At 47.8% G+C, this 24,466-nt stretch overlaps 1 protein-coding gene across 4 annotated transcripts in view; it reads left to right on the forward strand.

Annotated features, from left to right (window-relative positions):
• Positions 1–24,466, forward strand: part of cfap57 (cilia and flagella associated protein 57) — a 38,777-nt gene that overhangs the window by 8,872 nt on the left and 5,439 nt on the right. For all 4 annotated transcript variants that reach the window (XR_004205865.1, XM_031807285.1, XM_031807284.1 and 1 more), the window contains 12 exons: positions 138–303; positions 501–614; positions 762–974; positions 2,764–2,937; positions 3,902–4,063; positions 5,471–5,626; positions 7,967–8,060; positions 8,574–8,764; positions 9,561–9,734; positions 13,040–13,198; positions 16,415–16,558; positions 23,578–23,694. Coding sequence is in view for 3 of the 4 variants with exons in the window: in XM_031807285.1 (XP_031663145.1) it covers positions 138–303; positions 501–614; positions 762–974; positions 2,764–2,937; positions 3,902–4,063; positions 5,471–5,626; positions 7,967–8,060; positions 8,574–8,764; positions 9,561–9,734; positions 13,040–13,198; positions 16,415–16,558; positions 23,578–23,694 (1,864 nt within the window). In the remaining variant the exon portion in view is untranslated. The remainder of the gene's footprint in view (positions 1–137; positions 304–500; positions 615–761; positions 975–2,763; positions 2,938–3,901; positions 4,064–5,470; positions 5,627–7,966; positions 8,061–8,573; positions 8,765–9,560; positions 9,735–13,039; positions 13,199–16,414; positions 16,559–23,577; positions 23,695–24,466) is intronic.

Below are 24,466 nucleotides of genomic sequence, written 5' to 3' on the forward strand. Positions count from 1 at the left end.
CTCCAAAGCATGATTAACACCAAATAGATTTATATAAAAAAGTACTAATTTACTCCTCCTGGAGCATAGCCAATCAACAACAGGTTTCTACTAACGCTGTGTTCTACATGAGAGTCTTCTCTTCCTGTCTGTGTCAGTGTGCTGGAGCTGCATAAGGAGTTCCAGGAAGAGGCCTTCAGCGTGGCCCTGCACCCCTCTGGTCTCTTCATCCTGGTGGGCTTCTCCGACAAGCTGCGCCTCATGAACCTGCTCATCGACGATGTTAGGACCTTCAAGGAGTTCACTGTCAGGGGCTGCAGAGAGGTGGGGGAAGGGTTGGTGTTGGGGTGGGGGTGGGGGTGGGGTGTGTGTGGTACTGTATGTGTGGGTTACAGGTACTCCATGTCAAAATAAACTTCACTATAGATACTGCCAGTTGAACTAAATGAATGAATGTTGTATTGCGGTCAATGGAATAATAAGCCAGGTCTTGTTGCTTGTCTGTGTTTCTCCATTCCTAGTGTGTTTTCAGTCATGGGGGACACATGTTTGCTGCTGTCAACGGAAACCTCATCCACATCTACTCCTCCACTACATTTGACAACCTCTTAAATCTGAAGGGCCACAATGGAAAGGTGTGTTTTCCCTGAACAGGAAAATCTATGGTCCTATACTCATCAAACATCATTTCCCTCAGAGACTATGTATGAAACCCAGCTGACTGTCACTACTACATCTCCCTGCTGTCTGACTTGTTATTGTGTATAAATGATGTTTGTCAGGTGCGGGCCATCGTGTGGAGCACGGACGACAGTCGCCTGGTGTCGTGCGGGATGGACGGGGCCGTGTACGAGTGGAACACGCTGAACAGTAAGCGCGAGTCGGAGAGTGTTCTGAAGTCCTGCAGCTACACTGGTGTCACCATCTCGCCCGATGCCAAGACTATCTTCGCCGTGGGGACAGACTGTACCCTTAAGGAGATCCAAGACTGTCAGGTGGGATGGAGGTTATACCCTCAGCTAAGGATGGTTCCATAGATAACAAGTCTACAAAACTTAGTTTAGGTAATTGCGTTTGTAACAAATTGTAGTTTTGGGAGTAGAAAACTGCATTTAGATTGAATGTCTCATCCACAGAGATCCATTTCTATGATTTCATCGATGAGAAAATGTGCAGAATGTTGGCCCAGTTTCATCTTTCTCCCACTTCTCCCTCTGCCTCGCCACTGTGAGGAGAGGAAGCCCCTTCTCCCACTTCTCCCTCTGCCTCGCCACTGTGAGGAGAGGAAGCCCCTTCTCCCTCTGCCTTGCCACTGTGAGGAGAGGAAGCCCCTTCTCCCTCCTCTCCCTCTGCCTCGCCACTGTGAGGAGAGGGAGCCCCTTCTCCCTCTTCTCCCTCTGCCTCGCCACTGTGAGGAGAAGAAGCCCCTTCTCCCTCCTCTCCCTCTGCCTTGCCACTGTGAGGAGAGGAAGCCCCTTCTCCCTCCTCTCCCTCTGCCTCACCACTGTGAGGGAAGGAAGCCCCTTCTCCCTCCTCTCCCTCTGCCTCGCCACTGTGAGGAGAGGGAGCCCCTTCTCCCTCTTCTCCCTCTGCCTCGCCACTGTGAGGAGAGGAAGCCCCTTCTCCCTCCTCTCCCTCTGCCTCGCCACTGTGAGGGAAGGAAGCCCCTTCTCCCTCCTCTCCCTCTGCCTCACCACTGTGAGGGAAGGAAGCCCCTTCTCCCTCCTCTCCCTCTGCCTCGCCACTGTGAGGGAAGGAAGCCCCTTCTGCCTCCTCTCCCTCTGCCTCGCCACTGTGAGGAGAGGAAGTCAATTCTCCCTCTGCCTCGCCACTGTGAGGAGAAGAAGCCCCTTCTCCCTCCTCTCCCTCTGCCTCGCCACTGTGAGGAGAAGAAGCCCCTTCTCCCTCTTCTCCCTCTGCCTCGCCACTGTAAGGAGAGGAAGCCCCTTCTCCCTCCTCTCCCTCTGCCTCGCCACTGTGAGGAGAAGAAGCCCCTTCTCCCTCCTCTCCCTCTGCTTCGCCACTGTGAGGAGAAGAAGCCCCTTCTCCCTCTTCTCCCTCTGCCTCGCCACTGTGAGGGAAGGAAGCCCCTTCTCCCTCCTCTCCCTCTGCCTCGCCACTGTGAGGAGAGGAAGTCAATTCTCCCTCTGCCTCGCCACTGTGAGGAGAAGAAGCCCCTTCTCCCTCCTCTCCATCTGCCTCGCCACTGTGAGGGAAGGAAGCCCCTTCTCCCTCCTCTCCCTCTGCCTCGCCACTGTGAGGAAAAGAAGCCCCTTCTCCCTCCTCTCCCTCTGCTTCGCCACTGTGAGGAGAAGAAGCCCCTTCTCCCTCCTCTCCCTCTGCCTCGCCTCTGTGAGGAGAGGAAGCCCCTTCTCCCTCTTCTCCCTCTGCCTCGCCACTGTGAGGAGAGGGAGCCCCTTCTCCCTCTTCTCCCTCTGCCTCACCACTGTGAGGAGAGGAAGCCCCTTCTCCCTCTGCCTCGCCACTGTGAGGAGAGGAAGCCCCTTCTCCCTCTGCCTCGCCACTGTGAGGAGAGGAAGCTCCTTCTCCCTCTTCTCCCTCTGCCTCGCCACTGTGAGGAGAGGAAGCCCCTTCTCCCTCCTCTCCCTCTGCTTCGCCACTGTGAGGAGAAGAAGCCCCTAGTTTGAATGACATGGTGTACTAGCTTGATCCCAGATCTGTTTGTGCTGCCTTGCCAACTATGACCATAGGAGTTGACGAGACAGCACAAACTGATCTGGGACCGGCCTTGTGCTTTGTACCAATGTGACAAACTGTTCTCAGATCCTTAGGGAGGTGGCAGCGGACGACGTGGCTTACACCACCATCGCTATGTCCCGGTCGGGACGGGTGCTCTTCGCAGGGACCTCCATCGGGACTGTCAGGGCCATCAAGTACCCTCTATCCACACAGAAAGACTGGATCGAGTACCAGGCCCACTCAGGAGCTGTCACCAAGGTGATGTGATGTTTCGCCCAATCCCAGAACATTCAATTGTGGCGTACCTGAAAGATCTGTTTGTGTTGTCATGCCAACTCTTTTGATCATTGCCATGAAAATAACGACTACAGTAAAATTTGACCATACAGCACCAACAGATCTAGGAATGTCCAAATCTTGCAGATCAATTGATGCTTGATCTATGATATCTCGGGCCAGGCTAGGACTTTTCTGGCATTTCAAGTGAAAGCAAATCAAATCAAGACAACTGTAAAGTGTTTTTTTGAGCGTACATGTGTGGTTGTTTAGCCCTCTCTCATTTCTGCTCCCATTTCTCCAGTGGATTTACCCCAGCATGTACAGGTAACTGCCAAAATAATGGAAACACTTCAGTAAATGAGGGATACATACTATATTGAAAGCAGTTGCTTCCACACAGGTGTAGTTCCTGAGTTAATTAAGCAACGTACATCCCATCATGCTTAGGGTCATGTATAAAAGTGTCCAGATGCCCATTATATTGAATGCCATGGCTAGAAGAAGAGATCTCAGTGACTTTGAAAGAGGGGTGTCAAAGGAGCACAGGGGGTTTAAAGGGTGTGTCTCAGTCACCCAATTAAACACTTATGGGAGATTCTGGAGCAGCGTCTGAGACAGAATTTCTTGTGGAAGACTGGTGTCGCATCCATCCCTCCAATAGAGTTCCAGACACTTGTAGAATCTATGCCAGGGTGCATTGAAGCTGTTCTGACGGCTCCTGGTGGCCCAACAACACCTTAAGACACTATGTTGGTGTTTCCTTTATTTTGGTAGTTACTTGTACATTGTACAATAAAGTCTACTGAATGAACAAATATAAATAATGATCACGTTGGTCTTGTTCAGTAAGGAGAAAGTGTTTCATAATGGAATGAAACAAGGAGGTACCACCTAGAACACTTAAATAAAAGGTGTTCTTATTATTACCCTGTCCCCAACTCAGATGGTGATCACGTTTGACGACCAGTACCTGTTGACGGTGTCTGAGGACTGCTGCCTGCTCATCTGGAAGATCATAGACAAGGAGGGCCGCGGCCTGAAGAGAGACAAGGACATCACCTACGCTGAGGAGATCCTCATCACCAAGTCAGACCTGGAGGAGAAGGTACTGGCCATGATGGACTATGGAGAAAAAGAGGGCGACATACGGGAGAGAGAAAATACAGTTAAAACATGAGAGACTTGCATGTCTTTTGATTTACTTCTGGTTTGCCCATTGCTACTAATGCTTTGAGTACCATGCCTCTAGTAGGTGCATGTAAATGGTTAACTGGATCGTAGTCTAGGTTGTTGTTCTTGATCATGCATTGCCTTCCTCTCTGTCCCCCAAAAAACTATACTCTCTTCTATTCTATTGTTATATTCTACTCTCTTCTATTCTACTGTTCTATTCTTCTGTTCTATTCTAATGTTCTGTTCTATTCTACTGTTCTATTCTACTGTTCTATTCTTCTGTTCTATTCTAATGTTCTGTTCTATTCTACTGTTCTATTCTACACTCTTCTATTCTACTGTTCTATTCTACTGTTCTATTCTACTCTCTTCTATTCTTCTGTTCTATTTTACTGTTCTATTCTTCTGTTCTATTCTATTCTACTGTTCTGTTCTATTCTACTGTTCTATTCTACTGTTCTATTCTACTGTTCTATTCTACTGTTCTGTTCTATTCTACTGTTCTATTCTACTGTTCTATTCTACTGTTCTATTCTTCTGTTCTATTTTACTGTTCTATTCTTCTGTTCTATTCTAATGTTCTATTCTACTGTTCTGTTCTATTCTACTGTTCTATTCTACTGTTCTATTCTACTGTTCTATTCTAATGTTCTATTCTACTGTTCTATTCTTCTGTTCTATTTTACTGTTCTATTCTACTGTTCTATCCTACTGTTCTGTTCTATTCTACTGTTCTATTCTACTCTCTTCTATTCTACTGTTCTATTCTACTGTTCTATTCTACTCTCTTCTATTATACTGTTCTATTCTACTCTACTGTTCTATTCTACTGTTCTGTTCTATTCTACTGTTCTATTCTACTCTCTTCTATTCTACTGTTCTATTCTACTGTTCTGTTCTATTCTACTGTTCTATTCTACTCTCTTCTATTCTACTGTTCTATTCTACTGTTCTATTCTACTCTCTTCTATTCTACTGTTCTATTCTACTCTACTGTTCTATTCTACTGTTCTGTTCTATTCTAATGTTCTATTCTACTCTCTTCTATTCTACTGTTCTATTCTACTGTTCTGTTCTATTCTACTGTTCTATTCTATTCTACTGTTATATTCTACTGTTCTATTCTACTCTCTTCTATTCTACTGTTCTGTTCTATTCTACTCTCTTCTATTCTCCTCTACTCTACTCTACTCTGTTCTACTCTACTCTGTTCTACTCAACTCTGTTCTGTTCTACTCTACTCTGTTCTACTCTGTTCTTTTCTACTCTACTCTGTTCTGTTCTACTCTACTCTGTTCTGTTCTATTCTACTATATTGTACTTTATTCTATTGTAACAGAACCAGATCATGATGGAGCTGAAGACCCGTGTGGAGGAGCTGAAGATGGAAAATGAGTACCAGCTGCGTCTGAAGGACATGAACTACAACGAGAAAATCAAGGACCTCTCAGAGAAGTTTGTCCAAGAGATCGAGTCCCTCAAGACCAAAAACCAGGTACAACCAGTGGCGATTTTATCATGTATTTTAGCATGTCCCTCGGTGGGGAAAAAAATAGATGTGGGATGCATGCCAGCAAAGCCACTACACAACATAACACTAAACAATACATGAATTGCACTATACCACTGCTACACATGGCTATCAACGGAGCCTTGTCTGGCAGCGAAACAGTTAATTCAGCCTCATTTACTGACTTTAAAAAAACATAGCTGATATGGCTGCCTTGCTTAAACAAATGTGGTTTCTACTGACAATTGAGATGTACAAACTATGGCATAGGGGGACGACAAGCGGATAAGAGGCAATCTGTAATTTTGATTAAGACATTCATGAGCGAGCTAGGACAGACGTAGTCAGTATAACTATTTGTTCAGCACTTTTGAAATGTACAGCGACAGAATTCAGAACATGGTCTGTTCTTACAGTGTTCTCCCTGTACACCAAGTCAGAACCGTAGGATAAATAAAGTGGGTATATAAGCAAACAATAAAAGCTCTTACAATATTCGATGACTACATTTCCTAAAAACAGGTTATAGGCTACATGTGCACCACCAAGTCAGAACAGTAGGTGAAATTAAGACGGATAAATAGACCAAATTATTAGGGTGAGGCACATGGGCTACTAACATCTTACTACACAATATCCCACTTAGTATTACTTTCTTAGCTATACTATACATATCTCCCCAATATTACATCATTTATGCAGCAGCATACGGGACATTTTTGGACTCACCTTGATGTGCTCGGCTCACTTGAACAGGAAGGTGACGCGGTGGTCCTTCGTGGGCAAATTTTGTCATCAAAGTCTGGCATTCTCTGGATTTATGGTGCATTCAAGACAACCGGGAACTCCGAAAAATAAAAAAAGGTTGAATCATGATGACGTCAGTGATCTTCAGGTCATAGCTCTTGAAAGATGCCTGAGTTCCCGATTTACAATTCCGAGTCGGATGAAAGTTAAAAACTTATTTTCCCAGTCGTAGCTCGTTTTTACCTGAGTTCCCAGTTGTCTTGAACCCACTAAAGCCAGATTTTGAAGTTCCGAGTTTACAGTTGTTTTGGGCGCAGGAAAAGAGACCCTAGGAAAAGAGACCCTTAATCTGTGACTTGGGACCACACAGCCACTCCACTGAATAGCAGGCTAATGATTTTTTTTGCAATGCTTGCAGTTAGCCACTGATTCCTACCAAACCACTCATTGTTGAATTTCCAATTTCCAACTTGTTGTTTAATGTTTATGTCCAATGGCCGATGAGCACCGATATGTTTCATCTATAATTTCTCTTCATTATTTATTTTCCATGACAAGAATTAAAAAAGATTTGCCAGTAGATTGTCAACTTGATTCATGATGATGACTACTTGCTAAGATTTTGAAAGTATGATGTTGACATGATCAGTCCAATCAAAACTACGGTAGATATGTGATTTGACGTAATTGTATCTTTGAGCCTTGAACATCTTGAGCCTTCTTGGATTGGCACTTCTAATGTAACTCTATGGCAGCACCCAAGAGGCTAGAATTTTTTAAGTCTACCCTTAGACTTGGCGGTGACGTAGTGTCCCCATGAGTGACAGAACACTGAGCCAATCACAGTGCTACGCTTCGGATTTTCTGCTGGCTTGCCCCACCATTACAGAAAGCACTGAGCTAGCCTGAAACACCTGTATTTTGGAGCTACCTTACTCAAGAAAGAGACCATGTTTGTATGCGGCTTTACTAATGATATACGTATATATATATTTATATATATATATATATTTCTTTTTTACAATGTTTGCAAACTTAAATGTGACAAGTATTAATGCCAATTTATGATTTTCTTATAGGAAAGCAGATATCTGTTTTCCAATGAGTAAAGAAGCTAGACGAGCGCTTTGTGCCGACTAAATCTCCTATAGTAAAGCAGATGTTTGTTCTTCAAGTAGCCTGCTAAAAACAGATTCACTCAACTCTTGCTTATTTCTCACAAACAATCATTACTGTTTACTCTATTGCGGCACCTGGTATGGGACAAATGTGCAGATGTTTGTATGTCAACACTCAGTACATTTTCCTTTGAGAGAACCCTTCATTCAGGGTCGTGGTCCGTCTGTTGTGCTGATATAGACATGCATATTCACAGCCTATATGTTTATATACATATACATGCGGACCTGGCTTCAAATACTATTTGAAATCATTCCGAATACACTTATCTGGGCTTGACTGAGCTTCCCTGTTTCAACAGAACCAATAGAAAACGTTTTTTTTAAATTACAAGGCAGGCTAAAGCAAACGTTAATTGATGAAGGAAATTGAACCCAGGGCTGATCTGTTGTGTTGCAGGTCCTGAAAACGGAGAAAGAGAAGCAGGAAATGTCCCACCTGGAGGTCACGAGGGAGGTCGTGGAGAAACACTCCAGAGAGCAGCAGGATTTCGGTAAGAGAGAAATACATTTTAAAAAATCTACGTAACCACACGTGAATGCAATGTCTTAAGAATCAATGAAATATTCTGAAACCTTATGACCTTAGCTGAATGTAACCTCTTAATACTTTACAACAGAACATTCAGATCAAGTTTTGTATTCAATAACCCTGCTGGGCCTCGTATTGTAGTGCCACATTTACACACTCATACACGCACACCCTTCACGAGTCATGGGTTTGATTCCTGCATGGGCCACACCGTACGGTGTAAACTGTTTAAGGTAAAGGCATCTGTTAGAGGAATTTTTTAAATATATTTTTTATTTAACTTGGCAAGTCAGTTAAGAAAACGTTCTTATTTACAACGACAGCCTAGGAACAGTGGGTTAACTGCCTTGTTCTCAGGGGGCAGAACGACAGATGTTTACCATGGCAACTCGGGGGATTCGATCTAGCAACCTTTTGATTACCGGCCCAAAGCTCTAACACCTGCCGCCATGTCATCATCTTCGTCATTCCCCAGAGTCGACCAGTAACCAGAAGCTGATGCTGGAGTACGAGAAGTACCAGGAGCTGCAGCTCAAGTCGCAGCTCATGCAGGAGGGCTATGAGCGGCAGCTGCAGGCCATGGAGGACAGCAAGGGTCGCGCCCTGGAGGAGCTCACCCTCTTCTACGAAGCCAAGCTCCAGGAGAAGATGCTCATGCTGGGCCAGGTGAGGGAAGGGTACAGGGTAGGGACTGGGGGTGGGCGGATGGGGCTAGGATGTACCCTGGAGGAGCTCACCCTCTTCTACGAAGCCAAGCGACAGGAGAAGATGCTCATGCTGGGCCAGGTGAGGGAAGGGTACAGGGTAGGGACTGGGGGTGGGCGGATGGGGCTAGGATGTACCCTGGAGGAGCTCACCCTCTTCTACGAAGCCAAGCGACAGGAGAAGATGCTCATGCTGGGCCAGGTGAGGGAAGGGTACAGGGTAGGGAAGGGGTGTCTGGGGGTGGGCGGATGGGGCTAGGATGTACCCTGGAGGAGCTCACCCTCTTGTACGAGGCCAAGCTCCATCACAAACTGTCATCAAAGATACTACTCTAGAAAAGAGGAAACTTGGGGCTTGGAATTCTTGATCTATCACATTCACGTTGTCATGCTGCGTCACGCGGTTGATACTGTGGTTGTTTGGATATTTAAACTACGGTGGGTTAAAAGGAACACACAACTGTAGGCTATAGCGAATATAACACACCAAAGTCAAATCACACCTGCAAAACAGCTCTTGCTCGTGGCTTCTTGCATTTCTTAATGAAGGAAATAAATATTTAAATATTGGTCTGTTAATGATGTTACTTAATGGCAAAATGGGAAGGTTGTATTTATAAAATTTTTTTTTACTTAAGATATCACCATCATTTTTATTGGAAAAGCCAAGTTCAGCCCCTCTTTAAAGCTTATCATATTTGTGTATCTGAGTTCTGATTGTGTGTGTGTGTGTGTGTGTGTGTGTGTGTGTCTCTCAGTGTCAGGACGAGTCCAGGCAGCAGATGAGGGAGTTTGAGGAGTCCAAGAAGCAGATGGAGGAGGACGGAGACCGGGAGATCCAGGACATCCGCATCAAGTACGAGAGGAAGCTACGGGTAGAGAAAGAGATCAACCTGCGCCTGAAGGGAGAGACGGGCGTCATGAGGAAAAAGGTGAATACAAAATAAACAGTTATCTTCACTTTTACGTTCCCCACTCGTATAATAACCCAAATCCACTCATCATGTAAAAACCAGACCACAGAAAACCAGAACACACTGACTTATTCATATCCATTTATTCAAATGTCTTTGAAACAATGGGTTAATAACTACATTCATTATTCCATCATACAATGCTTTTTTTTCTTCCACATACAGTATGCTATAGCTTCCACATACAGTATGCTATAGCTTCCACATACAGTATGCTATAGCTTCCACATACAGTATGCTATAGCTTCCACATACAGTATGTTATAGCTTCCACATACAATATGTTATAGCTTCCACATACAGTATGTTATAACTTCCACATACAGTATGCTATAGCTTCCACATACAGTATGTTATAGCTTCCACATACAGTATGCTATAGCTTCCACATACAGTATGCTATAGCTTCCACATACAGTATGTTATAGCTTCCACATACAGTATGTTATAACTTCCACATACAGTATGCTATAGCTTCCACATACAGTATGTTATAGCTTCCACATACAGTATGCTATAGCTTCCACATACAGTATGCTATAGCTTCCACATACAGTATGCTATAGCTTCCACATAAAGTTCGCTATAGCTTCCACATACAGTATGCTATAGCTTCCACATACAGTATGCTATAGTTTCCACATACAGTATGTTATAGCTTCCACATACAGTATGTTATAGTTTCCACATACAGTATGCTATAGCTTCCACATACAGTATGTTATAGCTTCCACATACAGTATGTTATAGCTTCCACATACAGTATGCTATAGCTTCCACATACAGTATGTTATAGTACAGTATGCTATAGCTTCCACATACAGTATGTTATAGCTTCCACATACAGTATGTTATAGCTTCCACATACAGTATGCTATAGCTTCCACATACAGTATGTTATAGCTTCCACATACAGTATGTTATAGCTTCCACATACAGTATGCTATAGCTTCCACATACAGTATGTTATAGCTTCCACATACAGTATGTTATAGCTTCCACATACAGTATGCTATAGCTTCCACATACAGTATGTTATAGCTTCCACATACAGTATGTTATAGCTTCCACATACAGTATGCTATAGCTTCCACATACAGTATGCTATAGCTTCCACATACAGTATGTTATAGGTTCCACATACAGTATGTTATAGGTTCCACATACAGTATGTTATAGCTTCCACATACAGTATGCTATAGCTTCCACATACAGTATGCTATAGCTTCCACATACAGTATGCTATAGCTTCCACATACAGTATGCTATAGCTTCCACATACAGTATGCTATAGCTTCCACATACAGTATGTTATAGGTTCCACATACAGTATGCTATAGCTTCCACATACAGTATGCTATAGCTTCCACATACAGTATGCTATAGCTTCCACATATAGTATGCTATAGCTTCCACATACAGTATGCTATAGCTTCCACATACAGTATGCTATAGCTTCCACATACAGTATGCTATAGCTTCCACATATAGTATGCTATAGCTTCCACATACAGTATGTTATAGCTTCCACATACAGTATGCTATAGCTTCCACATACAGTATGCTATAGCTTCCACATACAGTATGTTATAGCTTCCACATACAGTATGTTATAACTTCCACATACAGTATGTTATAGCTTCCACATACAGTATGCTATAGGTTCCACATACAGTATGTTATAGCTTCCACATACAGTATGCTATAGCTTCCACATACAGTATGCTATAGCTTCCACATACAGTATGCTATAGCCTCCACATACAGTATGTTATAGCTTCCACATACAGTATGCTATAGCTTCCACATACATAATGTTATAGCTTCCACATACAGTATGCTATAGCTTCCACATACAGTATGCTATAGCTTCCACATACATAATGTTATAGCTTCCACATACAGTATGCTATAGCTTCCACATACAGTATGCTATAGCTTCCACATACATAATGTTATAGCTTCCACATACATAATGTTATAGCTTCCACATACAGTATGCTATAGCTTCCACATACAGTATGCTATAGCTTCCACATACATAATGTTATAGCTTCCACATACAGTATGCTATAGCTTCCACATACAGTATGCTATAGCTTCCACATACAGTATGCTATAGCTTCCACATACAGTATAGGCTGCTACAATATATTATATCTATGAAATATTTATTCTATAATCTATTTAATCTCCACTTCTCATTCACACCTTTTAAACATGTCTTCTCTCTCCGGTCCCCCTCTCTGTCTTCTCCCATCTCTGTCTTCTCCCCGTCTCTGTCTTCTCCCCGTCTCTGTCTTCTCCCCTCTCTCGCTTCTCCCCTCTCTGTCTTCTCCCCTCTCTGTCTTCTCCCCTCTCTGTCTTCTCCCGTCTCTGTCTTCTCCCCTCTCTGTCTTCTCCCCTCTCTGTCTTCTCCCCTCTCTGTCTTCTCCCGTCTCTGTCTTCTCCCGTCTCTGTCTTCTCCCGTCTCTGTCTTCTCCCCTCTCTGTCTTCTCCCGTCTCTGTCTTCTCCCCTCTCTGTCTTCTCCCCTCTTTGTCTTCTCCCGTCTCTGTCTTCTCCCGTCTCTGTCTTCTCCCCTCTCTGTCTTCTCCCCTCTCTGTCTTCTCCCGTCTCTGTCTTCTCCCCTCTCTGTCTTCTCCCCTCTCTGTCTTCTCCCGTCTCTGTCTTCTCCCGTCTCTGTCTTCTCCCCTCTCTGTCTTCTCCCCTCTCTGTCTTCTCCCCTCTCTGTCTTCTCCCGTCTCTGTCTTCTCCCGTCTCTGTCTTCTCCCCTCTCTGTCTTCTCCCCTCTCTGTCTTCTCCCCTCTCTGTCTTCTCCCCTCTCTGTCTTCTCCCCTCTCTGTCTTCTCCCCTCTCTGTCTTCTCCCGTCTCTGTCTTCTCCCCTCTCTGTCTTCTCCCCTCTCTGTCTTCTCCCGTCTCTGTCTTCTCCCCTCTCTGTCTTCTCCCCTCTCTGTCTTCTCCCCTCTCTGTCTTCTCCCCTCTCTGTCTTCTCCCCTCTCTGTCTTCTCCCGTCTCTGTCTTCTCCCGTCTCTGTCTTCTCCCCTCTCTGTCTTCTCCCCTCTCTGTCTTCTCCCCTCTCCGTCTTCTCCCCTCTCTGTCTTCTCCCCTCTCTGTCTTCTCCCCTCTCTGTCTTCTCTCTCCGGTTCCCCTCTCTGTCTTCTCTCTCCGGTTCCCCTCTCCGTCTTCTTCCCTCTCTGTCTTCTCCCCTCTCTGTCTTCTCCCCTCTCTGTCTTCTCCCCTCTCTGTCTTCTCCTGTGACAGTTCAGCAGCCTGCAGAAGGATATAGATGACCGCAACGTGGAGATTGAGAAGCTGAGGGTGGAGCAGCAGAAGCTACGAGGGGTCATCAAGTCCCTGGAGAAGGACATCCTGGGCCTGAAGAAAGAGATCCAAGAGAGGGATGAGACCATCCAGGATAAGGTGGGTGGTGGGTGGCTGCAGGGGGATGGGGTGGGTACAGGTACTGGAGGAACCTAGGCTAGGGGAGGGTTGGAGACGCACATTGTGGGCCTGAAGAAGGAGATCCAAGAGAGAGACGAGACCATCCAGGATAAGGTGGGTGGTGGGTGGCTGCAGGGGGATGGGGTGGGTACAGGTACTGGAGGAACCTAGGCTAAGGGAGGGTTGGAGACGCACATTGTGGGCCTGAAGAAGGAGATCCAGGAGAGAGACGAGACCATCCAAGTCAAAGTGGGGATGGACAGGGTCCTGTTCATTAGGCATCAAACAAGAGAAAAGGGACTGAGACGGAGAAAAAGAAATGTAACAAGAAATGTTGTTTTGTGTTCTTTAACAGAAACATGACCTACTGTAGGACACGTTCTGTATAAGGGGGCTATTGACCTCATATGTATTGGATCCACCTTCTAGCACTAGTTATTGGTAGGGAGACGAGACACTGATTATGTTAGCTTCTTCTGGAACATCTTTCCTAGATACAACTGAATATGTAGTACATCATTCTTTCATAACCCAGTAAGGTCCTTAAAGGTACCGAAAGATAGAACCTTATGGCTCTGAAATGTCAATCTGGGTTCAGCCATAAGGTTCTATCTGGGTTCAGCCATAAGGTCCTCTCTGGGTTCAGCCATAAGGTTCTATCTGGGTTCAGCCATAAGGTCCTCTCTGGGTTCAGCCATAAGGTCCTCTCTGGGTTCAGCCATAAGGTCCTCTCTGGGTTCAGCCATAAGGTCCTCTCTGGGTTCAGCCATAAGGTCCTCTCTGCGTTCAGCCATAAGGCCTATCTGGGTTCAGCCATAAGGTCCTCTCTGGGTTCAGCCATAAGGTCCTATCTGGGTTCAGCCATAAGGTCCTATCTGGGTTCAGCCATAAGGTCCTCTCTGGGTTCAGCCATAAGGTCCTCTCTGGGTTCAGCCATAAGGTCCTATCTGGGTTCAGCCATAAGGTTCTATCTGGGTTCAGCCATAAGGTTCTATCTGGGTTCAGCCATAAGGTCCTCTCTGGGTTCAGCCATAAGGTTCTATCTGGGTTCAGCCATAAGGTTCTATCTGGGTTCAGCCATAAGGTCCTCTCTGGGTTCAGCCATAAGGTCCTCTCTGGGTTCAGCCATAAGGGCCTATCTGGGTTCAGCCATAAGGGCCTCTCTGCGTTCAGCCATAAGGTCCTATCTGGGTTCAGCCATAAGGTCCTATCTGGGTTCAGCCATAAGGTCCTATCTGGGTTCAGCCATAAGGTCCTATCTGGGTTCAGCCATAAGGTCCTATCTGGGTTCAGCCATAAGGTCATATCTGGGTTCAGCCATAAGGGTCCTATCTGGGTTCAGCCATAAGGTCCTATCTGGGTTCAGCCATGACGTCCTATCTGGGTTCAGCCATAAGGTCCTATCTGGGTTCAGCCATAAGGTCCTATCTGGGTTCAGCCATAAGGTCCTCTCTGGGTTCAGCCATAAGGTCCTATCTGGGTTCAGCCATAAGGGTCCTATCTGGGTTCAGCCATAAGGTCCTATCTGGGTTCAGCCATGACGTCCTATCTGGGTTCAGCCATAAGGTCCTATCTGGGTTCAGCCATAAGGTCCTATCTGGGTTCAGCCATAAGGTCCTCTCTGGGTTCAGCCATAAGGTCCTATCTGGGTTCAGCCATAAGGTCCTATCTGGGTTTAGCCATAAGGTCCTATCTAGCACAGAATGTTACAATTATTTCACTTTCAATAGAAAAATACAGACATTTAATGATTAAATAAAGATAAATACCCTTCTTTCTAAACACATCATCCAAAATATTAATTCATGTTCATCACACATTTGTTAAAGCAATAGTTCCTTTCAATGACAAATACACTACAGTGAGTGGACAAAACATTAAGGACACCTGCTCTTTCTGTGACATAGACTGAACGGGTGAAAGCTATGATCCCTCATTGATGTCACTTGTTAAATCTACTTCAATCAGTGTAGATGAAGAGAAGACAGGTTAAAGAATGATTTTAAGTGTTGAGACAATTGAGGCATGGATTGTGTGTGTGTGCCATTCTGAGAGGGAATTGGCAAGACAAAAGATGTAAGTGCCTTTTGAATAGGGTATGGTGGTAGATGCCAGGCGCACCGGTTTGTGTCAAGAACTGCAGCGCTGCTGGGTTTTTCACGCTCAACAGTTTCCCGTATGTACCAAGAATGGTCCACCACCCAAAGGACATCCAGACAACTTGGCACAACTGTGGGAAGCATTGGAGTCAACATGGGCCAGCATCCCTGTGGAACACTTTTGACAACTTGTAGAATCCATGCCCCGATGAATTGAGGCTGTTCTGGGGGGGGGGGGGGGGAGACAGAGAAGGGAGAAGGCAATTCAATATTAGGAATGTGTTCCTAATGTTTGCTAAACTCAGTGTATATCTTAAGGATAACTAGCAACATTGCTAAAGCTTAGCTCTGGATGACTAAACTGATATATTTTTCAAGTCTCTGACAACCAAAGTCAGTAAACTACTTGCTTAGTTATCAATAAAATGTGGTAAGTTTGTAATTTTAGTGAAATACTCCTTCCATGGAGGTTTTCCTATTGATAAAGAACAAGACAAAAACATGGCCTAAAACATGATCTGAGGAACTCGTATTTATTTGTTGTTTTCTTTACCTTAAAGAGCTTACATTATGTTATGGCCAGTCTTCTGAAAAAGTTGTGATAAAAACAATCTAAGTCATTTAAAAAGAGGACCAGAACCTATGATATAAATAATCAAGGTCCTGGGACTATATGGTTCTATCTTGCAGACTGTATAGTTCTGAGATAATGGGTATTGGGAACTGTTTTGTGATGTCTTCCTCTTTATGACTCAATTAGTATATTTTCTTACCTACAGTTGTTTTGATTGACAACCCAGTGTTGTGTGATTGGATTGCAGATAGGACCTTATAGCACCAAGTTAAAAGGTGTTTGCGCAGATGGATCTTTCTGATTTGACATGTTTTTCATCGTAAACGTCCTTTTTTTTTTTAAATCTGACATGTCTCACATGTAAAGGACAGCCTGAAGAGCAACTCTATGTGAAGAACTCATTTTTGGACCAAAATGTCAGAACTACCACAGGTCACAAACTATCACAGTAGCTATTAGTTCAACAGAGACATGTTTTGGGTTATAAAAGAGGTAACAAAACTCCTCTCCTCTTTTTTGCAGGAGAAGAGAATCTACGACCTGAAGAAGAAGAACCAGGAGCTGGAGAAGTTCAAGTTTGTCCTGGACTACAAGATCAAAGAACTGAAGAAACAGATCGAGCCCAGAGAGAACGACATCAAGGAGATGAAGGAGCAGATTCAAGAGGTCAGAGACAGCTAGATCTGTTTTTAGATGGTCTCAGTGACCCCTCTCTCTCGCCTCTGTATCTCAGTTGGAAGAGCATGGCGCATGCAATGCCAAGATAGGGGCTTCAATTTCCGGAGCCAGCAGTAAGTAAAACGTATGCAAGCATGACTAAGTCTTTTTGGATAAAAGCGTCTGCTAAATGGTGTATAATATTAAATGATCATACAGGTGAGCATCAGACAAATCTGAAATACATTCTTATTGCTGATCAAAATGCTACTACTGACATTCATGTCATTATGTTTTTACCCACCTGAATCATCAGCATTGACCGCTACATTTTCTCACTCATTGCACTTGCACATCTAACATGTGGGGAAAAAAGCCCACAAAAAAATCCACCGTTTCATATAACTGATCAAAATGCCATGACATACAGTACATTTGCCATGTTGCATTTACACACGAAAGCACTCAGAATCGCCTGTATTGACCCCTCTCTTATCCTGTATTGACCCCTCTCTTATCCTGTATTGACCCATCTCTTACCCTGTATTGACCCCTCTCTCTAGCCCTGCATTGACCCCTCTCTAGTCCTGTATTGACCCCTCTCTTACCCTGTATTGACCCCTCTCTCTCGCCCTGTATTGACCCCTCGCTCTAGCCCTGTATTGACCCCTCTCTCTAGCCCTGTATTGACCCCTCTCTCTAGCCCTGTATTGACCCCTCTCTCTAGCCCTGTATTGACCCCTCTCGTACCCTGTATTGACCCCTCTCTCTCGCCCTGTATTGACCCCTCTCTCTAGCCCTGCATTGACCCCTCTCTTACCCTGTATTGACCCCTCTCTCTCGCCCTGTATTGACCCCTCTCTCTAGCCCTGTATTGACCCCTCTCTCTAGCCCTGTATTGACCACTCTCTCGCCCTGTATTGACCCCTCTCTCTAGCCCTGCATTGACCCCTCTCTCTAATCCTGAATTGACCCCTCTCTCTAGCCCTGCATTGACCCCTCTCTCTAGCCCTCCATTGACCCTTTCTCTTTGCCCTCCATTGACCCCTCTCTCTGCCCTCCATTGACCCCTCTCTCTGCCCTCCATTGACCCCACTCTCTTTGCCCTCCATTGACCCCTCTCTCTGCCCTCCATTGACCCCTCTCTCTAGCCCTGCATTGACCCCTCTCTCTAGCCCTCCATTGACCCTTTCTCTTTGCCCTCCATTGACCCCTCTCTCTGCCCTCCATTGACCCCTCTCTCTGCCCTCCATTGACCCCTCTCTCTTTGCCCTCCATTGACCCCTCTCTCTGCCCTCCATTGACCCCTCTCTCTGCCCTCCATTGACCCCTCTCTCTGCCCTCTATTGACCCCTCTCTCTGCCCTCCATTGACCACTCTCTCTGCCCTCCATTGTCTCCTCTCTCTGCCCTCCATTGACCCCTCTCTGTAGCCCTCCAGTCAACACATGAGGATGCATGTAAGATGTAGGTGGACATGAATATGATGCTGCAGCAAACTGCAATAGCCTACACTGTGAGTTCATTGAGGTTGAGTACCCGGTGCTCTCTTCATTGCAGCATACCTGTAGGCTTTAAGTATAGTGTTACCTTCTCCGTTGGTAGATGGAGGGAGGGAGAGCCAGAGCAGATGGAGGGAGGGAGAGCCAGAGTAGTTGGAGGGAGGGAGAGCCAGAGTAGTTGGAGGGAGGGAGAGCCAGAGTAGTTGGAGGGAGGGAGAGCCAGAGTAGATGGAGGGAGGGAGAGCCAGAGTAGATGGAAGGAGAGCCAGAGTAGATGGAGGGAGGGAGAGCCAGATCAGATGGAGGGAGGGAGAGCCAGAGTAGATGGAGGGAGGGAGAGCCAAATCAGATGGAGGGAGGGAGAGCCAGAGTAGATGGAGGGAGGGAGAGCCAGATCAGATGGAGGGAGGGAGAGCCAGAGTAGATGGAAGGAGAGCCAGAGTAGATGGAGGGAGGGAGAGCCAGAGTAGATGGAGGGAGGGAGAGCCAGAGTAGATGGAGGGAGGGAGAGCCAGAGTAGATGGAGGGAGGGAGAGCCAGAGTAGTTGGAGGGAGGGAGAGCCAGAGTAGATGGAGGGAGAGCCAGATCAGATGGAGGGAGAGCCAGATCAGATGGAGGGAGAGCCAGATCAGATGGAGGGAGGGCCAGATCAGATGGAGGGAGAGCCAGAACAGATGGAGGGAGAGCCAGATCAGATGGAGGGAGAGCCAGAGTAGATGGAGGGAGAGCCAGAGTAGATGGAGGGAGGGAGAGCCAGATCAGATGGAGGGAGAGCCAGATCAGATGGAGGGAGAGCCAGAGCAGATGGAGGGAGAGCCAGAGTAGATGGAGGGAGAGCCAGATCAGATGGAGGGAGGGCCAGATCAGATGGAGGGAGAGCCAGATCAGATGGAGGGAGAGCCAGAGCAGATGGAGGGAGGGCCAGATCAGATGGAGGGAGAGCCAGAGCAGATGGAGGGAGAGCCAGAGCAGATGGAGGGAGAGCCAGATCAGATGGAGGGAGGGCCAGATCAGATGGAGGGACAGCCAGATCAGATGGAGGGAGAGCCAGATCAGATGGAGGGAGGGACAGAGCAGATGGAGGGAGAGCCAGAGTAGATGGAGGGAGAGCCAGATCAGATGGAGGGAGAGCCAGAGTAGATGGAGGGAGAGCCAGATCAGATGGAGGGAGGGACAGAGCAGATGGAGGGAGAGCCAGAGTAGATGGAGGGAGGGACAGAGCAGATGGAGGGAGAGCCAGAGTAGATGGAGGGAGAGCCAGATCAGATGGAGGGAGGGACAGAGCAGATGGAGGGAGAGCCAGAGTAGATGGAGGGAGAGCCAGATCAGATGGAGAGAGAGCCAGATCAGATGGAGGGAGAGCCAGATCAGATGGAGGGACAGCCAGAGCAGATGGAGGGAGAGCCAGAGTAGATGGAGGGAGGGAGAGCCAGAGTAGATGGAGGGAGAGCCAGATCAGATGGAGGGACAGCCAGAGCAGATGGAGGGAGAGCAAGATCAGATGGAGGGAGGGAGAGCCAGATCAGATGGAGGGACAGCCAGAGCAGATGGAGGGAGGGAGAGCCAGATCAGATGGAGGGAGAGCCAGAGCAGATGGAGGGAGAGCCAGATCAGATGGAGGGAGAGCCAGATCAGATGGAGGGAGAGCCAGAGCAGATGGAGGGGGAGCCAGAGCAGATGGAGGGAGAGCCAGAGTAGATGGAGGGAGAGCCAGAGTAGATGGAGGGAGAGCCAGATCAGATGGAGGGAGAGCCAGAGCAGATGGAGGGAGAGCCAGAGTAGATGGAGGGAGAGCCAGAGCAGATGGAGAGAGAGCCAGAGCAGATGGAGGGAGGGAGGGAGAGCCAGATCAGATGGAGGGAGAGCCAGAGCAGATGGAGGGAGAGCCAGAGTAGATGGAGGGAGAGCCAGAGCAGATGGAGGGAGAGCCAGAGTAGATGGAGGGAGAGCCAGAGTAGATGGAGGGAGAGCCAGAGTAGATGGAGGGAGAGCCAGAGCAGATGGAGGGAGAGCCAGATCAGATGGAGGGAGAGCCAGATCAGATGGAGGGAGAGCCAGATCAGATGGAGGGAGAGCCAGAGCAGATGGAGGGAGAGCCAGAGCAGATGGAGGGAGAGCCTGAGCAGATGGAGGGAGAGCCAGATCAGATGGAGGGAGAGCCAGAGTAGATGGAGGGAGGGAGAGCCAGAGTAGATGGAGGGAGAGCCAGAGTAGATGGAGGGAGGGAGAGCCAGAGTAGATGGAGGGAGGGAGAGCCAGAGTAGATGGAGGGAGAGCCAGAGCAGATGGAGGGAGGGAGAGCCAGAGTAGATGGAGGGAGAGCCAGATCAGATGGAGGGAGAGCCAGATCAGATGGAGGGAGAGCCAGAGTAGATGGAGGGAGAGCCAGAGTAGATGGAGGGAGGGAGAGCCAGAGCAGATGGAGGGACAGCCAGAGCAGATGGAGGGAGAGCCAGAGTAGATGGAGGGAGGGAGAGCCAGAGCAGATGGAGGGACAGCCAGAGTAGATGGAGGGAGAGCCAGATCAGATGGAGGGACAGCCAGAGTAGATGGAGGGAGAGCCAGATCAGATGGAGGGAGGGACAGAGTAGATTGAGGGAGAGCCAGAGTAGATGGAGGGAGAGCCAGATCAGATGGAGAGAGGGACAGAGCAGATGGAGGGAGAGCCAGAGTAGATGGAGGGAGAGCCAGATCAGATGGAGGGAGATCCAGATCAGATGGAGGGAGAGCCAGATCAGATGGAGGGAGAGCCAGATCAGATGGAAGGACAGCCAGAGCAGATGGAGGGAGAGCCAGAGTAGATGGAGGGAGGGAGAGCCAGAGCAGATGGAGGGAGGGAGAGCCAGAGTAGATGGAGGGAGAGCCAGATCAGATGGAGGGACAGCCAGAGCAGATGGAGGGAGAGCAAGATCAGATGGAGGGAGAGCCAGATCAGATGGAGGGACAGCCAGAGCAGATGGAGGGAGGGAGAGCCAGATCAGATGGAGGGAGAGCCAGAGCAGATGGAGGGAGAGCCAGATCAGATGGAGGGAGAGCGAGATCAGATGGAGGGAGAGCCAGAGCAGATGGAGGGAGATTCAGAGCAGATGGAGGGAGAGCCAGAGTAGATGGAGGGAGAGCCAGAGTAGATGGAGGGAGAGCCAGAGTAGATGGAGGGAGAGCCAGAGCAGATGGAGGGAGAGCCAGATCAGATGGAGGGAGAGCCAGAGCAGATGGAGGGAGAGCCAGAGTAGATGGAGGGAGAGCCAGAGCAGATGGAGGGAGAGCCAGAGTAGATGGAGGGAGAGCCAGAGCAGATGGAGGGAGAGCCAGATCAGATGGTGGGAGAGCCAGAGTAGATGGAGGGAGAGCCAGAGCAGATGGAGGGAGAGCCAGAGTAGATGGAGGGAGAGCCAGAGCAGATGGAGGGGGAGCCAGAGTAGATGGAGGGAGAGCCAGAGTAGATGGAGGGAGAGCCAGAGTAGATGGAGGGAGAGCCAGAGCAGATTGAGGGAGAGCCAGATCAGATGGAGGGAGAGCCAGATCAGATGGAGGGAGAGCCAGATCAGATGGAGGGAGAGCCAGATCAGATGGAGGGAGAGCCAGATCAGATGGAGGGAGAGCCAGAGCAGATGGAGGGAGAGCCAGAGCAGATAGAGGGAGAGCCAGAGCAGATGGAGGGAGAGACCGATCAGATGGAGGGAGAGCCAGAGTAGATGGAGGGAGGGAGAGCCAGAGTAGATGGAGGGAGGGAGAGCCAGAGTAGATGGAGGGAGGGAGAGCCAGAGTAGATGGAGGGAGGGAGAGCCAGAGTAGATGGAGGGAGAGCCAGAGCAGATGGAGGGAGGGAGAGCCAGATCAGATGGAGGGAGAGCCAGAGTAGATGGAGGGAGAGCCAGATCAGATGGAGGGAGAGCCAGAGTAGATGGAGGGAGAGCCAGATCAGATGGAGGGAGAGCCAGAGTAGATGGAGGGAGAGCCAGAGTAGATGGAGGGAGAGCCAGAGTAGATGGAGGGAGAGCCAGAGTAGATGGAGGGAGAGCCAGAGTAGATGGAGGGAGAGCCAGAGTAGATGGAGGGAGAGCCAGAGTAGATGGAGGGAGAGACAGAGCAGATGGAGGGAGAGCCAGAGTAGATGGAGGGAGAGCCAGATCAGATGGAGGGAGAGCCAGAGCAGATGGAGGGAGGGAGAGCCAGAGTAGATGGAGGGAGAGCCAGAGCAGATGGAGGGAGGGAGAGCCAGATCAGATGGAGGGAGAGCCAGAGTAGATGGAGGGAGAGCCAGAGCAGATGGAGGGAGAGCCAGAGTAGATGGAGGGAGAGCCAGAGCAGATGGAGGGAGAGCCAGAGTAGATGGAGGGAGAGCCAGAGCAGATGGAGGGAGAGCCAGATCAGATGGAGGGAGAGTCAGAGCAGATGGAGGGAGAGCCAGATCAGATGGAGGGAGAGCCAGAGTAGATGGAGGGAGAGCCAGATCAGATGGAGGGAGAGCCAGAGCAGATGGAGGGAGGGAGAGCCAGATCAGATGGAGGGAGGGAGAGCCAGAGTAGATGGAGGGAGAGCCAGAGTAGATGGAGGGAGAGCAAGAGTAGATGGAGGGAGAGCCAGAGCAGATGGAGGAAGAGCCAGAGTAGATGGAGGGAGAGCCAGAGCAGATGGAGGGAGAGCCAGAGCAGATGGAGGGGGGGCCAGAGCAGATGGAGGGAGAGCCAGAGTAGATGGAGGGAGAGCCAGAGCAGATGGAGGGAGAGCCAGAGCAGATGGAGGGAGAGCCAGAGTAGATGGAGGGAGAGCCAGAGCAGATGGAGGGAGAGCCAGAGTAGATGGAGGGAGAGCCAGATCAGATGGAGGGAGAGCCAGAGTAGATAGAGGGAGAGCCAGAGTAGATGGAGGGACAGCCAGAGTAGATGGAGGGAGAGCCAGAGTAGATGGAGGGAGAGCCAGAGCAGATGGAGGGAGAGCCAGAGTAGATGGAGGGAGAGCCAGATCAGATGGAGGGAGAGCCAGAGTAGATGGAGGGAGAGCCAGAGCATTGACCACTTCAGTTCTTCACTCAGTGTCACACATAAAACATTAGGAAGACTTTCCTAATATGGAGTTGCACCCACCCCTCCCCTTTTGTCCTCAGAAAAGTCTCAATTCGTCGGGGCACGGACTCTACAAGGTGTCGAAAGTGTTCCACAGGGATGCTGGCTCATGTTGACTCCAATGCTTCCTACAGTTGTGTCAAGTTGGCTGGATGTCCTTTAGGTGGTGGACCATCTTAATACACACAGGAAACTGTTGAACTAACCCTACACTCATTAAAAACCCACTACCCTAAGGCTGTCTCAAGTCTAAAAATATATTACTTAACCTTCATCTACACTGATTGGAAGTGGATTTAACAAGTGACGTCAATAAGGGATCATAGTTTTCACCTGGATTCACCTGGTCAGTCTATGCCATGGAAAGAGGTGTTCCTAAATCATGTTTTGTATACTCAGTGTGTGTATTGTAGCTCTCATTGAGATTGACTGACTGGCCAATGGATGCTCTCTTTGTTAGATGGAGGGCGAGCTGGATCAGGTCCACAAGAGAAACACTCAGCTGGAGCTGAACATCACTGAGCTGAAACTCAAACTGAAAGCCACCGATAAGGAGATGCACAAGGAGACGCAGAGGGTGAGAGAGGCTGGAGGACGCCTGTCTGCTTTGCATGAGAATGGATGAGAATCGGAGAGGTTTTGGGGGGGGAATATGGGCAGAGCGAGAGAAGGCTCATACTAAATATTTCACTTCACCTCATGAAAACACTGTACATAGTAGAGAATCTTAAAGACATGGAAAGGGACTACCTATTCTGAAAGGGACCCCTATGTCATATGCACTTATACACAATGTCTTTAACTGCTATGTACTGTATACTATCATGAGGTTTAATGGAAGATATAGTTAGAGCAGGGCGTCTCCGACAGGTCGCCAGCTACCAGCCCACCGACGAGCAGCTCGCCAATGTCAAAGTACATTTGTTTTTTCATGTGTTCTGTAATTATTTAACAAGTCAGTTACATTGTTATTTACAATGACAGCCTACCCCCGGAAAACCCTAACGGCGTTGGGACAATTGTGCACCGCCCAATGTGACTCCCAATCACGGCCAGTTGTGATACAGCTCGGGATCGAATCAGGGTCTGTAGTGACACCTCTTGCACTGAGATGCAGGGCCTTAGACCTCTGCGCCACTCAGGAACAATTACAAACTGTCATAAACACAAAACTCCCACTACTACTATCCAATCGAAGCCGCGTTGACATTATCCCACTCTTGGTTAGACACGTAACACAATATCTGCCTATTAATTTACAGCAATATTGTCCGTCTGTCTGTGTTGGATGCGTTTGTCAGGCCTTATGTAGCCAGTTAGTGATGCTAATGATAACCAGTGTCTTGTTT

This window comes from Oncorhynchus kisutch, linkage group LG27 (assembly GCF_002021735.2).
Source record: "Oncorhynchus kisutch isolate 150728-3 linkage group LG27, Okis_V2, whole genome shotgun sequence".
Classification (NCBI taxonomy): domain Eukaryota; kingdom Metazoa; phylum Chordata; class Actinopteri; order Salmoniformes; family Salmonidae; genus Oncorhynchus; species Oncorhynchus kisutch.